Here is a 15,912-nt window from a genome sequence, read left to right as displayed (position 1 = left end):
ATCAGATCAACCATGATCTTATCAAATGGCTCCTCCTAATTCGTATGTTTGTATTAATGGCTTCTTTTGACTACATTTCTAATTTTATTAAGTGATGTGACCTTTACTCTTTATCTGGCTCTAATTTGGAAGTTAATTTCAATTGTTAATAGCTTTAACAAAATTACAAGTTAAATAAAGATTGAAATGTAATGCTAAGTGCCACAGTATTTGGTTTTATTATGAATCAAATTGCTTTAAACCAGAATTGTCAATTTGACATTTCATCGTTTAGTAGAAAGTATTATGGAGTAGTTTCACTCATTAGAACAAAGTTATCCCCTCTCAAGAGATTATCTTGTTTATAAGTAGAAGTTTTAATGCTAGAAATCTGTAGAAGTCAGCTTGTGTAATGAAAAAAGACGGTTTTTTGTTTAAGGTACATTACATTACTTGCTTAGATGTTGCTATTTGTGCAATGAGTTATATTTGTATCCATATAACTTGGATTAAAGAATAAAGTTCATAATATTTATATATTCATACCATCCTTACATTTTAGGATTTCATTTTTTGGGCGTGCATGGATGCAGATTTCAGATTCCCTATAGATCTTATATGACCAAGAAATGTAAGGCTGTTCTACTAGCAAGGATATGTTGCTGCCAATAAATTCCATTTGAACCAATAAAACAAAAACTAACATTCTTCAAATTTCTTCCAGCTGAAGGAGATGTTTCCTGGCTTTCGTCTTGCACTTCCTCCCAAACGTTGGTTCAAGGATAATTATGACCCTAACTTTCTAGAAGACCGACAATTAGGACTGCAGGCATTTCTGCAAAATCTTGTAGCGCACAAAGATATTGCCAACAGGTATGTAAGCTTTCCATGCATCATGCCTAATGTGCATAACTTGTCCTACATTACAACAGTGACTACATTGAAAAAATTGTTGGTTTTAAAGCACTTTAGGGTGTTCTTAGGTTCTGAAAGGTGATAAGGAAATGCAAGTCTTTTTTTATAATAGTTAATTGGGAATTGCTTTAACAGGGCCATTGGCTAGCCCAAACCTTTCATTCTTCATAGAACAATGATTGGGCAAAAGCAATATTTTAACTACTCAGTGGTTTTAGTATTGTTTCGAAAACCTATTCGCAATCCAACTATTTTAGTATTAAATGGTTTCAAAAGACCATCAATAGGAATGCTTATGACAGCTGAGCGCAATAAAAAGAGCCAAGAGACCAGGTTTAGCAGGTAGTCCTACCAGATACAATACCAGTCTTGCAAAGCTATATTTTAAGATGCCCAGGACCACTTGGAAGTACAAACATATGAACATGATGGGCAGGATAGACCAGCTGGCCCATCAAGCCTGCCCCACACCATGTTGGCTGGACTATCATAGCTAAAGTCTTCTTCCCACCCTAGCAGTCATATTATTCCTTATTATGCAAAAAAAAACAGGGAATGGGATAAAAGTACTCTGAAATTCCTCCCTAACTAATTCAGATAATCAAAACCTAGCGATCACATGAATCAAAAGACTCTTGCCTTCTATATAATGCAATTTCTGCCCCAGGTGGGAACTGGTCCATTTTGAAGATACGCACCCTGAGCCAGCAATGCATTCTAGAGCTGCTGCATTTCTAGGAAGAATAACTGCCAAGCATCCAGTCCATTCTTGTTCATACATAGTTAAAACTTATGTCTTCTGGTCTCCTCAATCTGTTAAACTGGAATAATCAATTGCGATAAGTTTTTGATTTTAATATTATAAATTATCTTCCATTCCTACTCCACAGTCCTCATTTAAAAAAATAGCTGTTTGGACAGCGGAGCTCTAAATGTGTATTCAAGTACATTTGCAAGGCTGGTTCGACAATGAGTTTATTGATAACAGCGAATTGGCAACACTGATAGGCTTTTTTATTAGTTTGTTGTGATTAAACTGTTACAGATTGGTTTTGTTTTCTTGAAGTAGGTATTTACTGTATAATCAAAAGATTAATTTCTTCCACTTTGTCACCAGGAAAATATAACTGAAGATGCCTTCCTGTAGTAGGACCATTCTTTTATAAGCGTCTCTCCTAAAAATATTCTACAGACACGCATCTGTGTTTTTGAAGGGAACAACAATTCCCTTAAATAATACTAATATGACTATTTACCCCCATGAATGCAGCAGTGTTGGAGCCTGATGAGCCTGGCATAATAAACACGCATGGCATGTTCTGGTAGTTTATTATAAACCCAGTGCCAATGTTGCTTGTATCGCCATAGTATTTGATTCAAGTTCTAACAGAGGCTAACATTTTAATTTGAGTTTAGCCATTTTTTGTTTAGTTATAGCATTTTTATCTGTTGTGACAAAATTGAGGTAACCTTAGTTTTCTTTCAGCCCTAAGAATATTCCAGGTCCTGTTATAAGGTATGAATGCAACTTACTTTTGCATTCTGTACTTGCCAAAGAAAGGTTATGGAAGTGGAAATGAGATGCTTTGCAGTAAATTAACTTGCACTAAGCTATAAATATGGTTTTAAGTCGATCGATATACTTGCAATTTTACGTGATTCCTTAATTGTTTGCTCATGTGATATTCTAAGTAAGTAGAAATGTTAACATTATTTCTGCATGTGTTCTTAATGGCTAAACATAAATTGGAATTTTTGATGAACTTCAGAATGAAAAAAGTAATTTGTGCTGAGAAAGCAAAGTTGTAGAGAATGTCAACTCCATTGAAATGGAGAATATCAAGAGGGAAAAATGGCAATACTAAGTGAAAATGTAAATTCATTTTTTATGAAACCACCTTTAAGAGGAGTTGAAGAAATTGGGCTCTCAATATTCCTTTTGAGGTTACCATTCTGTTTAAATTAATGCTGAATACCATGGGACTTGTCTTCCAATTTGTTTATACTATACAAATGTGTGGACCTTCTTGGAAATATCTGTAATAAAATCCATCTTCTCAACTAAAGTAACCTTGTCTTTTCAGCACTTCAGTGAGAGAGTTTTTATGTCTGGATGATCCACCAGGCCCCTTTGACAGCCTAGAAGAGAGTAGGGTAAGTTTTTGGTTTAATTTTCTAGGCAGTAAAATGAATACAGCAAAAGAACAAATGGTTTCTGTGCACAGTAGTGTCATTGTTTTTATTGACATTAGAACATTTGCTAAAGAAAGCAGGAATGCTAGGCATGGATTAAATTAATTAATGCAATAGGTTCCAATACAATTTAGCGTTGAATACGTCTACACAAGATGACCTTTTATGTTGTCAAACATTGCCAGATTTTAGTTGGCTAATAGTTTGAGATGTTGCTAGAGGCGTTACTGAGCCTGTACCAGTATTCAATCTTTTATTTATAATTCCCCCTAAAATATTTTTTAGATGCTGCATGAGCTAAATGAAAATATTATTTGGAGGAATAATCTTTATTTAGGATCTGTAAGTCTTTCTTTCCATGCACAGTTAACAGGAAAGAGGTCTTACACACTTTTGTCACAGAATTGTTATGGTGCAGAGCTGAATGGTGTTGATTTCTATTGATTTTGATCATGCCTTTGTATCTAAATCATGGGGATAGATTATTGGTATTCAGTTTACAAAATTTTATGCAATTCAGAACTTGCCGTTCTTTATACTGTTTTCTATATTTGAAAGTGTAAACACATTTAGTCAAGAATTTGAAGAGTGCTTAATTGGTTTCAATGTGACCTTTAATTTTGTTAATTTGGTATTTCCTTTCACATAATCTACATCCTCCTATAACTACAAAGGGTACCTCTTCATTCCCACATCCTTTGTAGGAATATATGTAGCCTAGTTGAGTTTAATAGATTCTAAGGGCGCTATGTGCTGGGCAAGCATGAGAATGTTGTGATGTTATAATTAAATGGTGCCACCTGCAGATTTTCATCAATTAATTTTTCCTGACGTAAGCTTTCTTTGCTCCTTGTATTGGGTGCTTCATTGTCAAGGTTTGGGAAGTGTTCCCAAGCCAAGCATATGGAAGAAATTTGTGCTGTAGACCAAAAGGTTAAAGCTAACAATAATCCTCTGCTCTTAGGCAGACATACAGAGAACATATGAAGCAGATACAACCACCAGAGCCTTGACATATAACATAGAAATTGGAATTCTCACATAACAATTTCCTGCGAAATCCACTAACTCTGGGGAGAAACCAAAGAGAATATAGCATTTTTCCCTTTTCCCCACCATGGTTTTCATGCTGAGAAAGAAATGTCTGAACAATGTCTTCTGCATCTTTGCTGAATCAGTAAGACACATGATCACAACTATAACTGGACAAACCAGATCTTCACTGTTCATCTGTTTTTATTCTGTCTAGCAGTAGGCAGTGGGAGGAAAGGTTTTAAGTCTTGGGTAAATGAGTTTGTTGTCCAACCAAACTCTAACTGCACGCCTTCTTATGTTTTCTTCAGTTGCTGCTTGCAATCAATAATGGGAAAGGCTGATGTAAAAATAAACAGTGATGGTTTATTGAGACATAGGGCAGAGCACCAGATCATGCGTGCTCACTCAAACCTCCAGAACTAGACTTACACTCCCCAGTTGCCCGCGCTGTACAGTGATTCATCAGTGCTGTCACATGATCAGTACACTTGCATTCTCTTAAAGGGACAGGGTACCTCACTTTACCACAAAAGGATTCAACCAAATTGATGGGGGAAAGAAAAAATGTAAATAGTGCCTTTCATGACCTCCAAACATCCCAAAACATTTCATAGCCAATGAAGTACTTTTGAAGTCTAGTTACTGTTGTACTGCGGGAAACATGACAGCCAATTTGCACACTGCATGGTCCCACAGGAAGTCAATTTTTCTTTGAAATAATGCTACGGGATCTTTTGCATAGAGCAGACGGGGACTCAGTTTAATGTCTCATCCAAGAAACAAAATCTCCAAATGTAACTTGTGCCCACTGACCTATGTTGTCTTGCAATGGTGTAGTGGTATTGGCGCTGGGCTAGTAATCCAGAGACCCAAGATAATGCTCTGGGAATTCAGGTTTGAATCCTGGCATGGCAGATGGTGAAATTTGAGTTCAGTAAAAATCTGGAATTAAAAGTCTAATGTCGATTGTTGTAAAAGCCCATCTGGTTCCTTCCTTTAGGAGAGGAAGTCTGCTGTCCTGACCTGGTCTGGCCTACATGTGACTCCAGACCCGCGGCAATGTGGTTGACTCTTAAATGCTCTCTGAACAAGGGCAATTCAGGATGGGCAATAAATGCTTGCCGAGCCAACAATGCCCACATCCCATGAACAAATAAAAAAAAATTCAGGAACATCTTGGATTTTAAAATTCTGATGTGTTTTCAACTCCTGCCAAAGCTTTGTCCCTCCCCTATTTCTAACCTCCTCCAGCACTACAACTCATAGATCAGAATTCTCTAATTCTGACTTCTTGTGTATCCTCGATTTCCCACCATTGACAGCTGCTTAGGTCCTAAACTCGTATTCTTTCCCTCAATCTCTCTTCCATTAAGATGGTCCTTAAATATATCAATGATTTGGATGAGGGAACCAAATATTTCCAAGTTTGCTGACAACACAAAACTAGGTGAGAATGAGAATGGTGAGGAAGATGTTAAGAGGCTTCAAGACAATTTAGACAAGTTGAGTGAGTGGGCAAATACATGGCAGATGCAGGATAATGTGGATAAGTGTGAATTTATCCACCTTGGTAGGAAAAACAGAATGGCAGAGCTTTATTTAAATGGGAAATGTTGATGTACAAGGACACCCAGCTCCCTTTGTACACCAGTCATTGAAAGAAAGCATGCAGGTGCAGCGAGCAGTTAAGAAGGCAAATGGTATGCTGGCCTTCATTGCGAGAAGACTTGAGTACAAGAGCAAGGATGTCTTACTGCAACTATACAGGGCCTTGGTGAGACAACACCTGGAGTATTGTGCGCAGTTTTGGCTTCACCTAAGAAAGGATATACTTGCCATAGAGAGAGTGCGGCAAAGGTTCATCAGACTGCTTCCTGGGATGGCAAGATTGTCGTATGAGGAGAGATTGGGACGACCAGGCCTATATTCACTGGAGTTTAGAAGAATGAGAGGGGATCTCATTGAAATGTATAAAATTTTGACAGGGCTGGACAGACTGGATTCAGGGATGATGTTTCCTCTGACTGGGGGTGGGGGGGATGTCTAGAAGAAGGGGTCACAATCTTAGGATACGGGGTAGATCATTTAGGACTGAGATGAGGAGAACCTGTGGAATTCTCCACCATAGAGGGCTGTGGAGGCCAAGTCACTGAATATATTTAAGAAGGAAATAAATAGATTTCTAGATTCTAAATGCCTCAAGGGGTATGGGGAGAGTGTGGGAGTATGGTGTTGAGATAGAGGATCAGCCATGATCATATTGAATGGCAGAGCAAGCTCAAAGGGCCAAATGACCTTCTCCTGCTCCTATTTTTCTATGTTTCTAAATCCTACTCCTTTATTGTCCTAATGTGCTCAGTACAATGGCGTGAGACTTGAATGCAAAGCCTTCTAACTCTGAGACAAGATTGCTACCACTAAACTACTTCCAAACTTAAAATTGACCAAGTCCAGTGAGACTCTGGCATTTTTTGAATTGTATATCACACTCAGCCTTGACGTTATACTTCAGCTCAGTTACATGTTCTACCCCATTCCTTATACAGGTCCAATTGGCTTATTGCTTTATTTGTCCACGCTAAAGCTCTCATCCATGTTGCCTTCACCTCCAGGCTGAATTCTGTTATTGTGCTGCTAGTTTGAATTCCCCATAGCTGATGATAGATACTTTGATTAGTCCATCCATTGCATCTATTAATAGAACTTATACAATTGAATAAGTGTGTGCAATAGTCATATTTTAAGGTTTTTTTTAGTTCCACATATTCTAAAATATCACCAGTATCTGTTTAACATGAATCCAACTGAACTAGTTTTGCTCTCAGATTGTGGCCTTAACTCTCACTTTCCTGCCTGTCCCCCATAACCGTTAACTCCCTTGTCAGTCAAAATTCTGTCAGAGACAGCTTGGATATATTCAGTGACCCAGTCTCCACTACTCTCTGCGGGAGAGATTTACAGACACTAACAGCCCTCAGAGAAGAAATTCCTCCTCATCTCCAGTAGATGTAGTGTACTGGATTTCCAAAAGGCATTCAATTAGGTGCCATAAAATCTTAATTGGGAGATCCCTTATTTTAAAACTGTGCTCCCTGGTCTAGATTCCCCACAAGGCGAAACATCCTTTCAGCATCTACACTGTCATGCCCCCTCAGAATCTGATCTTTCAGTAAGATCACTTCTAATTCTTCTAAACTTCAGTGAATATGGGTCTCACCTGCTCAATCTCCTCTCTTAAGCCAACCCCTTCATCCCAGGATTCAACCTAGTGAACCTTCTCTGAACTGACTCCAATGCAAGTGTGTCCTCCTCAAGTAAGGTGACCAAAACAGCACACAGTACTCGTGTGGCCTTAACAATGCCCTGTACAGTTGTAGCAAAATTTCCCTGCTTTTATACTCCATTCCCCCCTTGCAATTAAGCTCAACATTCTGTACACCGCCTTATATACTTGCTGTACCTGCTGACTTATGATTCACGTACAAGGAGACTCTGGTCCCTCTGTACTGCAGCATTCTGCAGTCTCTCTTCACTGAAATAACTCTCTGCTTTTCAGTTCTTCTTGCCAAAGTGGACAACCTCACATTTTCTCGCATTACATGCCATCTGCCAAATTTTTGCCCACTCACTTAACTTATTTATATCCCTTTGCAGACTCTTTGTAATCTCCTCACAACTTGATTTCCTACCTATCTTCATATTGTCAGCAAATTAGCTACAATAGCCGGTCCCTTCATCCAAGTCATTATATTAGATCATAAGTAGTTGAGGCTACTGCACTAATAGCTGCGCTACTTCACCGGTTACAGTTTGCCAACCTAAAAAAAAACCCATTTATCCTGACTCTGTTACCTCTGTAGCCTGTTTTCAATCCATGCTGACATGTCACCCCCACCAGCCTGCCAAACACCATGGGCTCTTATCTTGTGTAGTAACCTTTTTTATGGCACCTAATTGAATGCCTTTTGGATATCCAGTACACTACATCTACTGGTTCCCCTCTATCCACCCTGTTTGTTATATCCTTAAAGAATTCATAAATTTTTCAAACATGAACTCCATTTCACAAAACCATGTTGAATCTGTCTGATTATGTTATGATTTTCTAAATGTCCTGCTACAACCTTTTTAATAATGGATTCTAGCATTTTCCCAATGACAGATGTTAGGCTAACTAGCCTATGGTTTCCTGCTTTCTGTTTCTCTTTTTTTTAAACCGAGGTGTTATATTTTTTTCCAATCTGCTTGGACCTTTCCAGTGTTAGAATCAGGAATTCAGTCCTCGTTTGACCACAGCAGATCCTTTTGAAAAGGATACTTGCCAATTCAGTGAATGTTTGACTATTTACACCTTGTGATCGTAAAATACATAATCAGACAGGCTTTCTTGAGTTTTAATAAAGAAAAGAGGATAGTTTTTATTGTACTTAACCCAGTCTAATTTAAATAATAAAATACACTCAGACTTTCATGTGCACAGACACACACACAAATAGACTACAGAGTGGGGAAGGATAGATAAAGCAATTTAGAGTCTGGTAAAAATGAAAGGGGTAAACAGTTTGTTGTGGTTGGTATCTTGGCTGGCTTCGAGCTGAATTAGTAGCCCTGTTGCTTTCCCTTGTTGAAGTGATTTAAAGATGTAGAAGGACAATTTGTTCTTTTGGAGACTAGTGAGAGGTCGAGTCCCTTTAAGAAGTCTCTGCAGCATCTGAGTAGTTACAACTGGCAAACTGAATGCTTGCAAGTTAGGTTGGAGAGAGAGGAGTGCTCCCACTCGGGTCATCTTCCTTCAGTGTCTTGGCTGCTTGCCCCACTGCAGAGAAAGCATGTGCTTAAAACATACAAAGTTGTTGGCTTGCCACATGACTGTCCCTCGCCAGCTGACCAGTAATTCAAACATGGTTAGGGCTAGTGTGTCCTGATTGTAGCTTGATTAAATCATGCCTGGGAATCCCTCTCTTAGCCAGCATCCCATTCTCCTGAGGTTATTTTCTTTGGGTTTTTGCAGACATGGGGTTCCCATCTCAGTGGGCTGGAATGTGGAAGGTACAGTGATGCAAGTTGTGTAGCCACCTATGGCTGTTTTAGAAGTTCAATTCAGGTTTCCAGCTGGTGGATTCAAAATAATTATTTGATGTAATGCATGTTTTCATGACACCAGAATCTAGGGAATTTTAGAAGGTTACAACCAATGCCCCTGCAGCCTGTTCTTTTAAGACCATAGTATGCAGGCCGTCAGGTCCATGGGGACTTGTTAGCCTCGAGCCCCATTATTATTCCCATTACTTTTTCCCTAGTGATAGTGATTGTCCTAAGTTCCTCCCTTTTGCCTCTAAATTTTCAACTATTTTTGGATGCCTTTTGTGTCTTCTACCCTGAAGACAGATACAAAGCACATGTTCAAAGCCTCTTCTATTTCCTTGTTTTCCATTATTAATTCCCCAGTTCCACCCCCCCCTAAGGGACCAGTGCTCACTTTGGCTACTCTTTTTGTTTTTATATTCTTGTAGAAGCTTTTACTGTCAGATTTTATATTTCTTACTAGTTTTCTCTTGGACTGCAATTTATCTCCATTACTTTTGAGTCATCCTTTGCTGGTTTCTAAAAAAATTCCCAATATTCTTCACCACCACTAGCCAATTTGTGTTTTAATCATGAGAGGATTATCTGGTGGTGTTCCATTTTATTGAAGAGATTGGAAAATTGTATGCAGTTGTATCACTGATTTCCACATAAGATGTAACCATGTTATACACAAATTAATGTATCTGTTGTTGAAACATTTTTTAATGTGAGTTCAGATTTCTTTCAAGGATAATGATACTACTGGTATTAATTTTGACTTGTAGACTTAGAAAACCTAATTGTAGATCACCATATTTGTGATTTAACCGAAGCCTTCAGTGTTAGTTAAGTTCAGTAGGGTCAAGAAATGCAAGCCAAAGCCGGAGTCTGTTACATTGTGTACATGCTTATAAAGTCCTAAACCATGTCCTTTTGCCTGGATGATTGTATGCATTTATTAATTTCATAAGGTGCAAAGATCTAAGATAAACCAGTAAAGATTTTTTTTTAAATCTGATTAAGGATATCCTATACAGTTGATATTTTGCCAGAGTCAGATTGTGGCTCATTTGTGGATACTTCCTCAGTATCTTTCAGTCAGGTTCCAATTGATACCACATGTGCAAGTGCAAAATACTGCAGTTGCTGGAAATCTGAAATAAAAACAGAAAATGGTGGAAATATTCACTAGATTGGGCAGTACCTGTAGTGACAGAAACAGAGTTAATCTTTCAGATCAATGAACTTTCATCAGAACTGTTAACTCTCTGATTCTACTTGCCCTCCACAGATGCTGGCTAACCTGATGAGTTTTTTTCTGTTTTTATTCCATATGCAAGGCTGTTTGTTGCATGAAGCAATCCTCCCACTTTAGTAAATGTGACTGGTTAGTCTAAATTTAATTAAAATGCTGTGTGCTTGAAATATTGGTTCCAACACTTGGTGTTGATGTCCTGATACAGGGACATCCCCATCCCCTTTTGCTTTGTTTTGGTACACCTCTGTACTAAATGATAACAAATATAATGGATTGCATAGCTATTAGAATTTTCTTTAGCCTTTGAATGATATGAATCATGCACACATTATGGATTCACCCTTGCAAGATAATGCTGTTCTGAGTCTGGGGACTTACTATCCATTTGATTACTGAATTTGGAATCAACTCAAATCAAACTGGGGCAGTTACCTCAGACTTTAAACACCATGGGGGTAAGCGATGACGTGTAACATCTAATTGCAGCATCATAACAATATTATGATTATACTCAACACATGGTTCCCTTAGCTACAAAGTAAGGACTGTACTCTTACAGTAGTTGACAGATTTAGATAGATTACTCATTGGAAATAAACTTCATTTCTTTTATCTATTATTTCTTCTATTGATGCAGTAATGGTAAAAAAATCTTAGATGTTGGAACTGCACATGGTTGGTTAATGTCTGGAAAAGAGAGGGGTTACTAATATGGGTATAATCCTGTCGGAAGCTAGTTGGCCTGACCTGTTGTATGTTTCCAACATGTTCCATTTTTATCTGCACTTTAAAGTCTTATTGTGCTTTTGAAAGTTGAAATACATTTATACCATAGTTATATTCAAGGCCTAGTCTCATTGATATACAATGACAATGAAAGATCTAGTGTAAAACATTTAGTTATGATTTTCCACCACAGGCTTTCTGTGAAACATTGGAAGAAACTAACTACAGACTGCAAAAGGAACTTGCTGAAAAACAGAAGGAAGTTGAGGCTTTGAAGAAATTACTGGAAGAAAAACATCTTCATATAGAAGTTTTAGAAAGTAGAGTAAGGTATTTGGCTTTGCAATTTACTTGTGGACTTCTTTTGATTTACTAAAATCAACGCCCTAAGTATTGTGTTGTCTAATCAGTGACTGAATTTTAATGATTCACTCATTACAAAAGCGGTTACCACAAGGCTATGTTCCGTTGAGTTAAATGATTTAATTGCCTCCTCCTTTTGAGATACTTAGAATGACTGTGTAGTATGAGAGTTGCGGTGGGGACAAGATGTTTGAGAAAATCAGTCAATGGACTGAGCTTTATCCAGCAAGATTAGAAGGAAAATCAGAGGAGGATTGCATTTTATAGTTCTTGGTCTCTTCCAGCAACTGTCCAAAAGGGGCTTTGGTGGTGATTTTGGAGCAGTATTCACATGGCTCCTTGGCTGAAAAGTTACACACAAAAATTGTCCAAAAAACTTTAAATAAACACAACTTTCAAAATGGGGCCAGCACCTTAAATACTTTAAATAGCAAATTAATACTGCAAAATAGATATTACTAAAGCTAAAGATAGGTTTATGCCTCTTGGATTCATTCCCTGCCTAGCTTCAGCTTTCCTGATCTGGCCATTGAATGTCAGGTAGGTTGTTCAACCATAAATGTTACCAATGCTGAACCTGTCCTCGTGTAGCATTGTCACAGCAGGGCAAAGCTCTCTGTCAAAAATTTAAAGACCATTTATCAGTTTCTGTTGTGAGTTTGAAGATTGCCATTTCTTGTTGCAGGACATTTCAAACCTTGGTACATATTCTTGTTTTTCTCCTTTTCTTGACACTAAGACTAATAGAGCCACAAAATGTAGAATATATGCATGCTGGAAAGCTAGTGAGTTACTATAATTTTTATATTAAAATGTTGCTTGGTATTCTTGACTGTCTTGTAGGGAAATGTCCTTGGAACAGGAGAAAACACGCAGACCCTCTGGGCAGGAGAGTGAATGTAGTGGAGAAGTTGAGTCTTCTGCAGTAGAAGCTGACCAAGCTGTGTTAGAGCATAACAGGTAGATTTGAAGCCACATTAAGAATATAATAAATTCATGTCCAATTTCTTTACCTATTTTGTTAATACTCTGAAAATGGGTCTGGAGATGTGCAGCTTCGAGTACTTTATTTTATCCATTAGTTTTTTTTTTCTTTATACACAAGAAATAAGAAAAGGAGTAGGCCATTCCGTCCCTTGAGCCTGCTTCACCATTTGATAAGATCATGGCTGGTCTAATTGCACCTCAACTCTACCTACCTGTCAGCCCCCGTAACCTTTTTCTCCCCTGTCGATCAAAAATCTCAGCCTTGAATATATTCAATGACCCAGCCTCTACTGTTCTCTTAGGAAGAAAATTCCACAGACTAATGACCCTCTGAGAAAAAAAACCAAGAAGATATACATATACATTTGTATAATTTGTATCTGAATGGCAGAAAGGCTCGAGGGCCTACTCCTGCTCAAAGGCCTGTAGGCCTCTCTTCATGATTTTTTTTCTTTTCAGCACTGTAGTGTCATCTACCTTTTCCACTGAGGCAGAAACATTATTAATTTAATAATTTTGTCATGCCTCTTATTCTCTATTTAATTTTTGAGATTCACTTTCTTTGCTATCTCTTTCTTGGTTTACTTTGCTATAACCATTTATACCAGCTGCAAGATTTTTTTCCATGCTCCAGGAAAATGACAGACAATAAATATGGTGCCTTTTGTTCCTTTTTCTAATCCACCCAGTCCCCATTCATGCTTGCTTCTTTCCATCTTCCTTTTATTTGCATTCTCCCTCTGTTTAATACTGGTCCCACAAACTTTTGTAGACCATAGTGCATCATGATGAAAATACCTTATTTGCCTTTCAGGTCCTGTAACTCTTTTGAGTACAAACATGCTTCCATCTGTTACTATTCAGATGAAGTTACATTGTTTCATAGTTTGCCATTGTGAGATTTGAACTCTTGATCTTGGGGTTACAAACCCAGTACCATTTGAACAGATTATGCTGTTGATCAGCTAATTTCTCCCATTTTTTTTTTCAGACAATCCCTTCCTCATCTTCTAAAAGTTAGCCTTGTTTAAATTGAGAATCTTAGCTTCTGACATCTAGGACTAATTTAAGACCAGAATAAGCTTTGGTGTGTAGTCTAAGTTAGATTGATGAAAAGATAGAGCTGGAGATCATACAAAGGCCTGTATAAATGGGGAATAGCAGTAATGTGAGATTCAGCAATAAAATTGTACTCCTTTCTGCTCCAATCCGCTTAACCCATTTTAAAAAAAATCTTGCTTAATTGATTTGCTATTGATCTCAATTTTATTTTAAAAAGTATAAATGTGAGACATTTAATTTTATATTACTTTCATGTTTTTAGTTCTGGAATGGAGTCTGATAAAGAACAAGCTGGAGTCTCCTGGAACAACCCTGTAACTGAAATATATCCACCTGTGGAGGAAGCCCAAGCTGCAGAAGAAGACTGATAGAACACCCAGCTTTAGCATTTGTTAGTGCTGACAATTATTCTTGGTAATATATTGCAATAGCTGTAGCTGGAATACAGCTCAAAGCTATGAATCAACATGGTTTCTACAATTTGTGTATGTTTTTAGAATTCATTGTTCCTGAAATAGCCAAGGGAATTGCTCTGTCTAAAAATAAATATTTCAATATATTTTTTGCCTGATGCAACAAAGTAGATTCTATTGCAAAAAACAGATTTAGTAGGCCCTGAATTTTGCAAATTTGTGTGCTTGTAGTACTTGCAGACTATTTCTCTGCAGATGAATTGGGCTGATTCTATGGTGAAGCCATTCAGTTTTATTTGTACAATAATTTTTTCTGTAAGCTGCATTCAGTTTCCATCCAGAAATATAGACATGGATAGTTTGGTTAAAATGCATTACTGTAAATTCAAGTACGATGACCATTTCACTAATCAAGCTGTAGTTACCGAGCAGCATCAAAGCCAATTTTTTTCCTGATGTTAACTAAACTGAACTTTAAATATTCCACATTATGTTTACTTTTTAATGTCATTGGGTTTCTCAAAAAAAATAATGGTTTGATTGGGCATCACTGTGGCTTAGGTGAAAGCAATTGAGCCTTATTTAAGCTGCACAAATTGTTTTATCTAATTGACAGCACTTAATCTCATTTAGTTTTGTTCCCAAAATTTGTCTGTTAAACAGATTTTTGTTTAGATCAGAAGCCAAAATGTACCTGTTAATTTTGTCAGTTTTACAACTAGCTGAAGTCATAATCACAGTGGGGTTTTTGCTGTCCTGTAGAATATGACACAGTAATTTACAATTTATGACCAGTTGTGACTGTTCACTAAGCCATGGCGTAGACTATGCATTTGAATTTTGTCAAGTTTCATTGGCAAAAGATATTTTAGTTTTTGAGATGCCTTTTTATGTTATTACAATCAAAATTGCATGTCTTGATTGCTCCAAGTGCCTTGTTTTTCTAGATTTGCAAGAGATGTAACATGTCAGTTTTTACTTAACATATATCTGTTACTGATAGTCTGTAGCATGTGTTTGGGTTATGAAGTTTGGATGATGTAGGTTTTTTGAATATTTATACCAGAACTGCGTGATTTCATATTAGGAATCTTTTAATTTATGCTAGTAATTCTAAGTTCTGTAGCCCCTAAAGATGAAAGTTAACTGATTGGATGCTTTTAACTTTCCGCTTGCATTAATGTTTGGTCATGTGTAGGTATATATTTGTGTGATGTGCCAAATTTATGGAGATTTTATGCATGACTTAAATTGCAGCATATTACGACGGGGCTACCCCATCACATCAAGAACTTTTGTGCAGAAAGAAATACAGCTTTCTGAAAAGGGGAAACTTATGGGATTTAATTTGCATGGTTGCATTTGTGGAAAAATGTTTTTTATAAATAAAGTTTTTTCCCATTTATCATTCAGTACTCTGATTTTCTTTATTTCAAAATCCTTATACTTGGATGCGAAAAGTAGTGATTTGATTTGTATAATTTGTGTATTTTCTTCTGGATAGGACCATTAAGTGACATAGCTCCAATCAGTTGTTGTTATAGATGATCATTTAACCTACTTCCACTCTTCTGTTATTGTGAACAATGCTAAGAATTTGGCTAAATATATTTCACATTTCTGTAATGACTAGTTTTAACTATTTGTTGACAGCCTCTTAGGTGCCAAATTTATGGCTGGAAAAGTACTGATTAAGATGTAGTCCACAAAGCTGCAGTTGACTTAAGGCTTTTAAGTTCTTTTAAAGGTTAAGAAGGAGTTAGTCCCTAATGTGTAGAGATGTTGGTATGTTAACTCAATGTGAAAAAAACTTGACCTTCAGTCTGAGTTTCCATTGCAAAATTTTTCATATTTTGCATTATAAGCTCCTTGTTTTTGTACGGTATGCCTCTTTTTATAAAGCCCAGTTTGCAT

The 15,912-nt window shown here is 37.2% G+C and overlaps 1 protein-coding gene across 3 annotated transcripts in view; it reads left to right on the top strand.

The window, feature by feature from the left end:
- Window positions 1-15,403, top strand: part of snx16 (sorting nexin 16) — a 50,233-nt gene extending 34,830 nt beyond the window's left edge. For all 3 annotated transcript variants that reach the window (XM_041188975.1, XM_041188976.1, XM_041188977.1), the window contains 5 exons: window positions 704-852; window positions 2,979-3,048; window positions 11,367-11,503; window positions 12,380-12,496; window positions 13,848-15,403. In XM_041188975.1, the coding sequence (XP_041044909.1) occupies window positions 704-852; window positions 2,979-3,048; window positions 11,367-11,503; window positions 12,380-12,496; window positions 13,848-13,953 (579 nt within the window). In that variant the 3' untranslated portion in view covers window positions 13,954-15,403. The remainder of the gene's footprint in view (window positions 1-703; window positions 853-2,978; window positions 3,049-11,366; window positions 11,504-12,379; window positions 12,497-13,847) is intronic.
- The last annotated feature ends 509 nt before the right edge of the window (window positions 15,404-15,912 follow it).

The sequence above is a fragment of the Carcharodon carcharias genome, chromosome 6 (assembly GCF_017639515.1).
Source record: "Carcharodon carcharias isolate sCarCar2 chromosome 6, sCarCar2.pri, whole genome shotgun sequence".
Taxonomy (NCBI): Eukaryota; Metazoa; Chordata; class Chondrichthyes; order Lamniformes; family Lamnidae; genus Carcharodon; species Carcharodon carcharias.
This window is presented reverse-complemented; position numbering and strand designations above follow the sequence as displayed.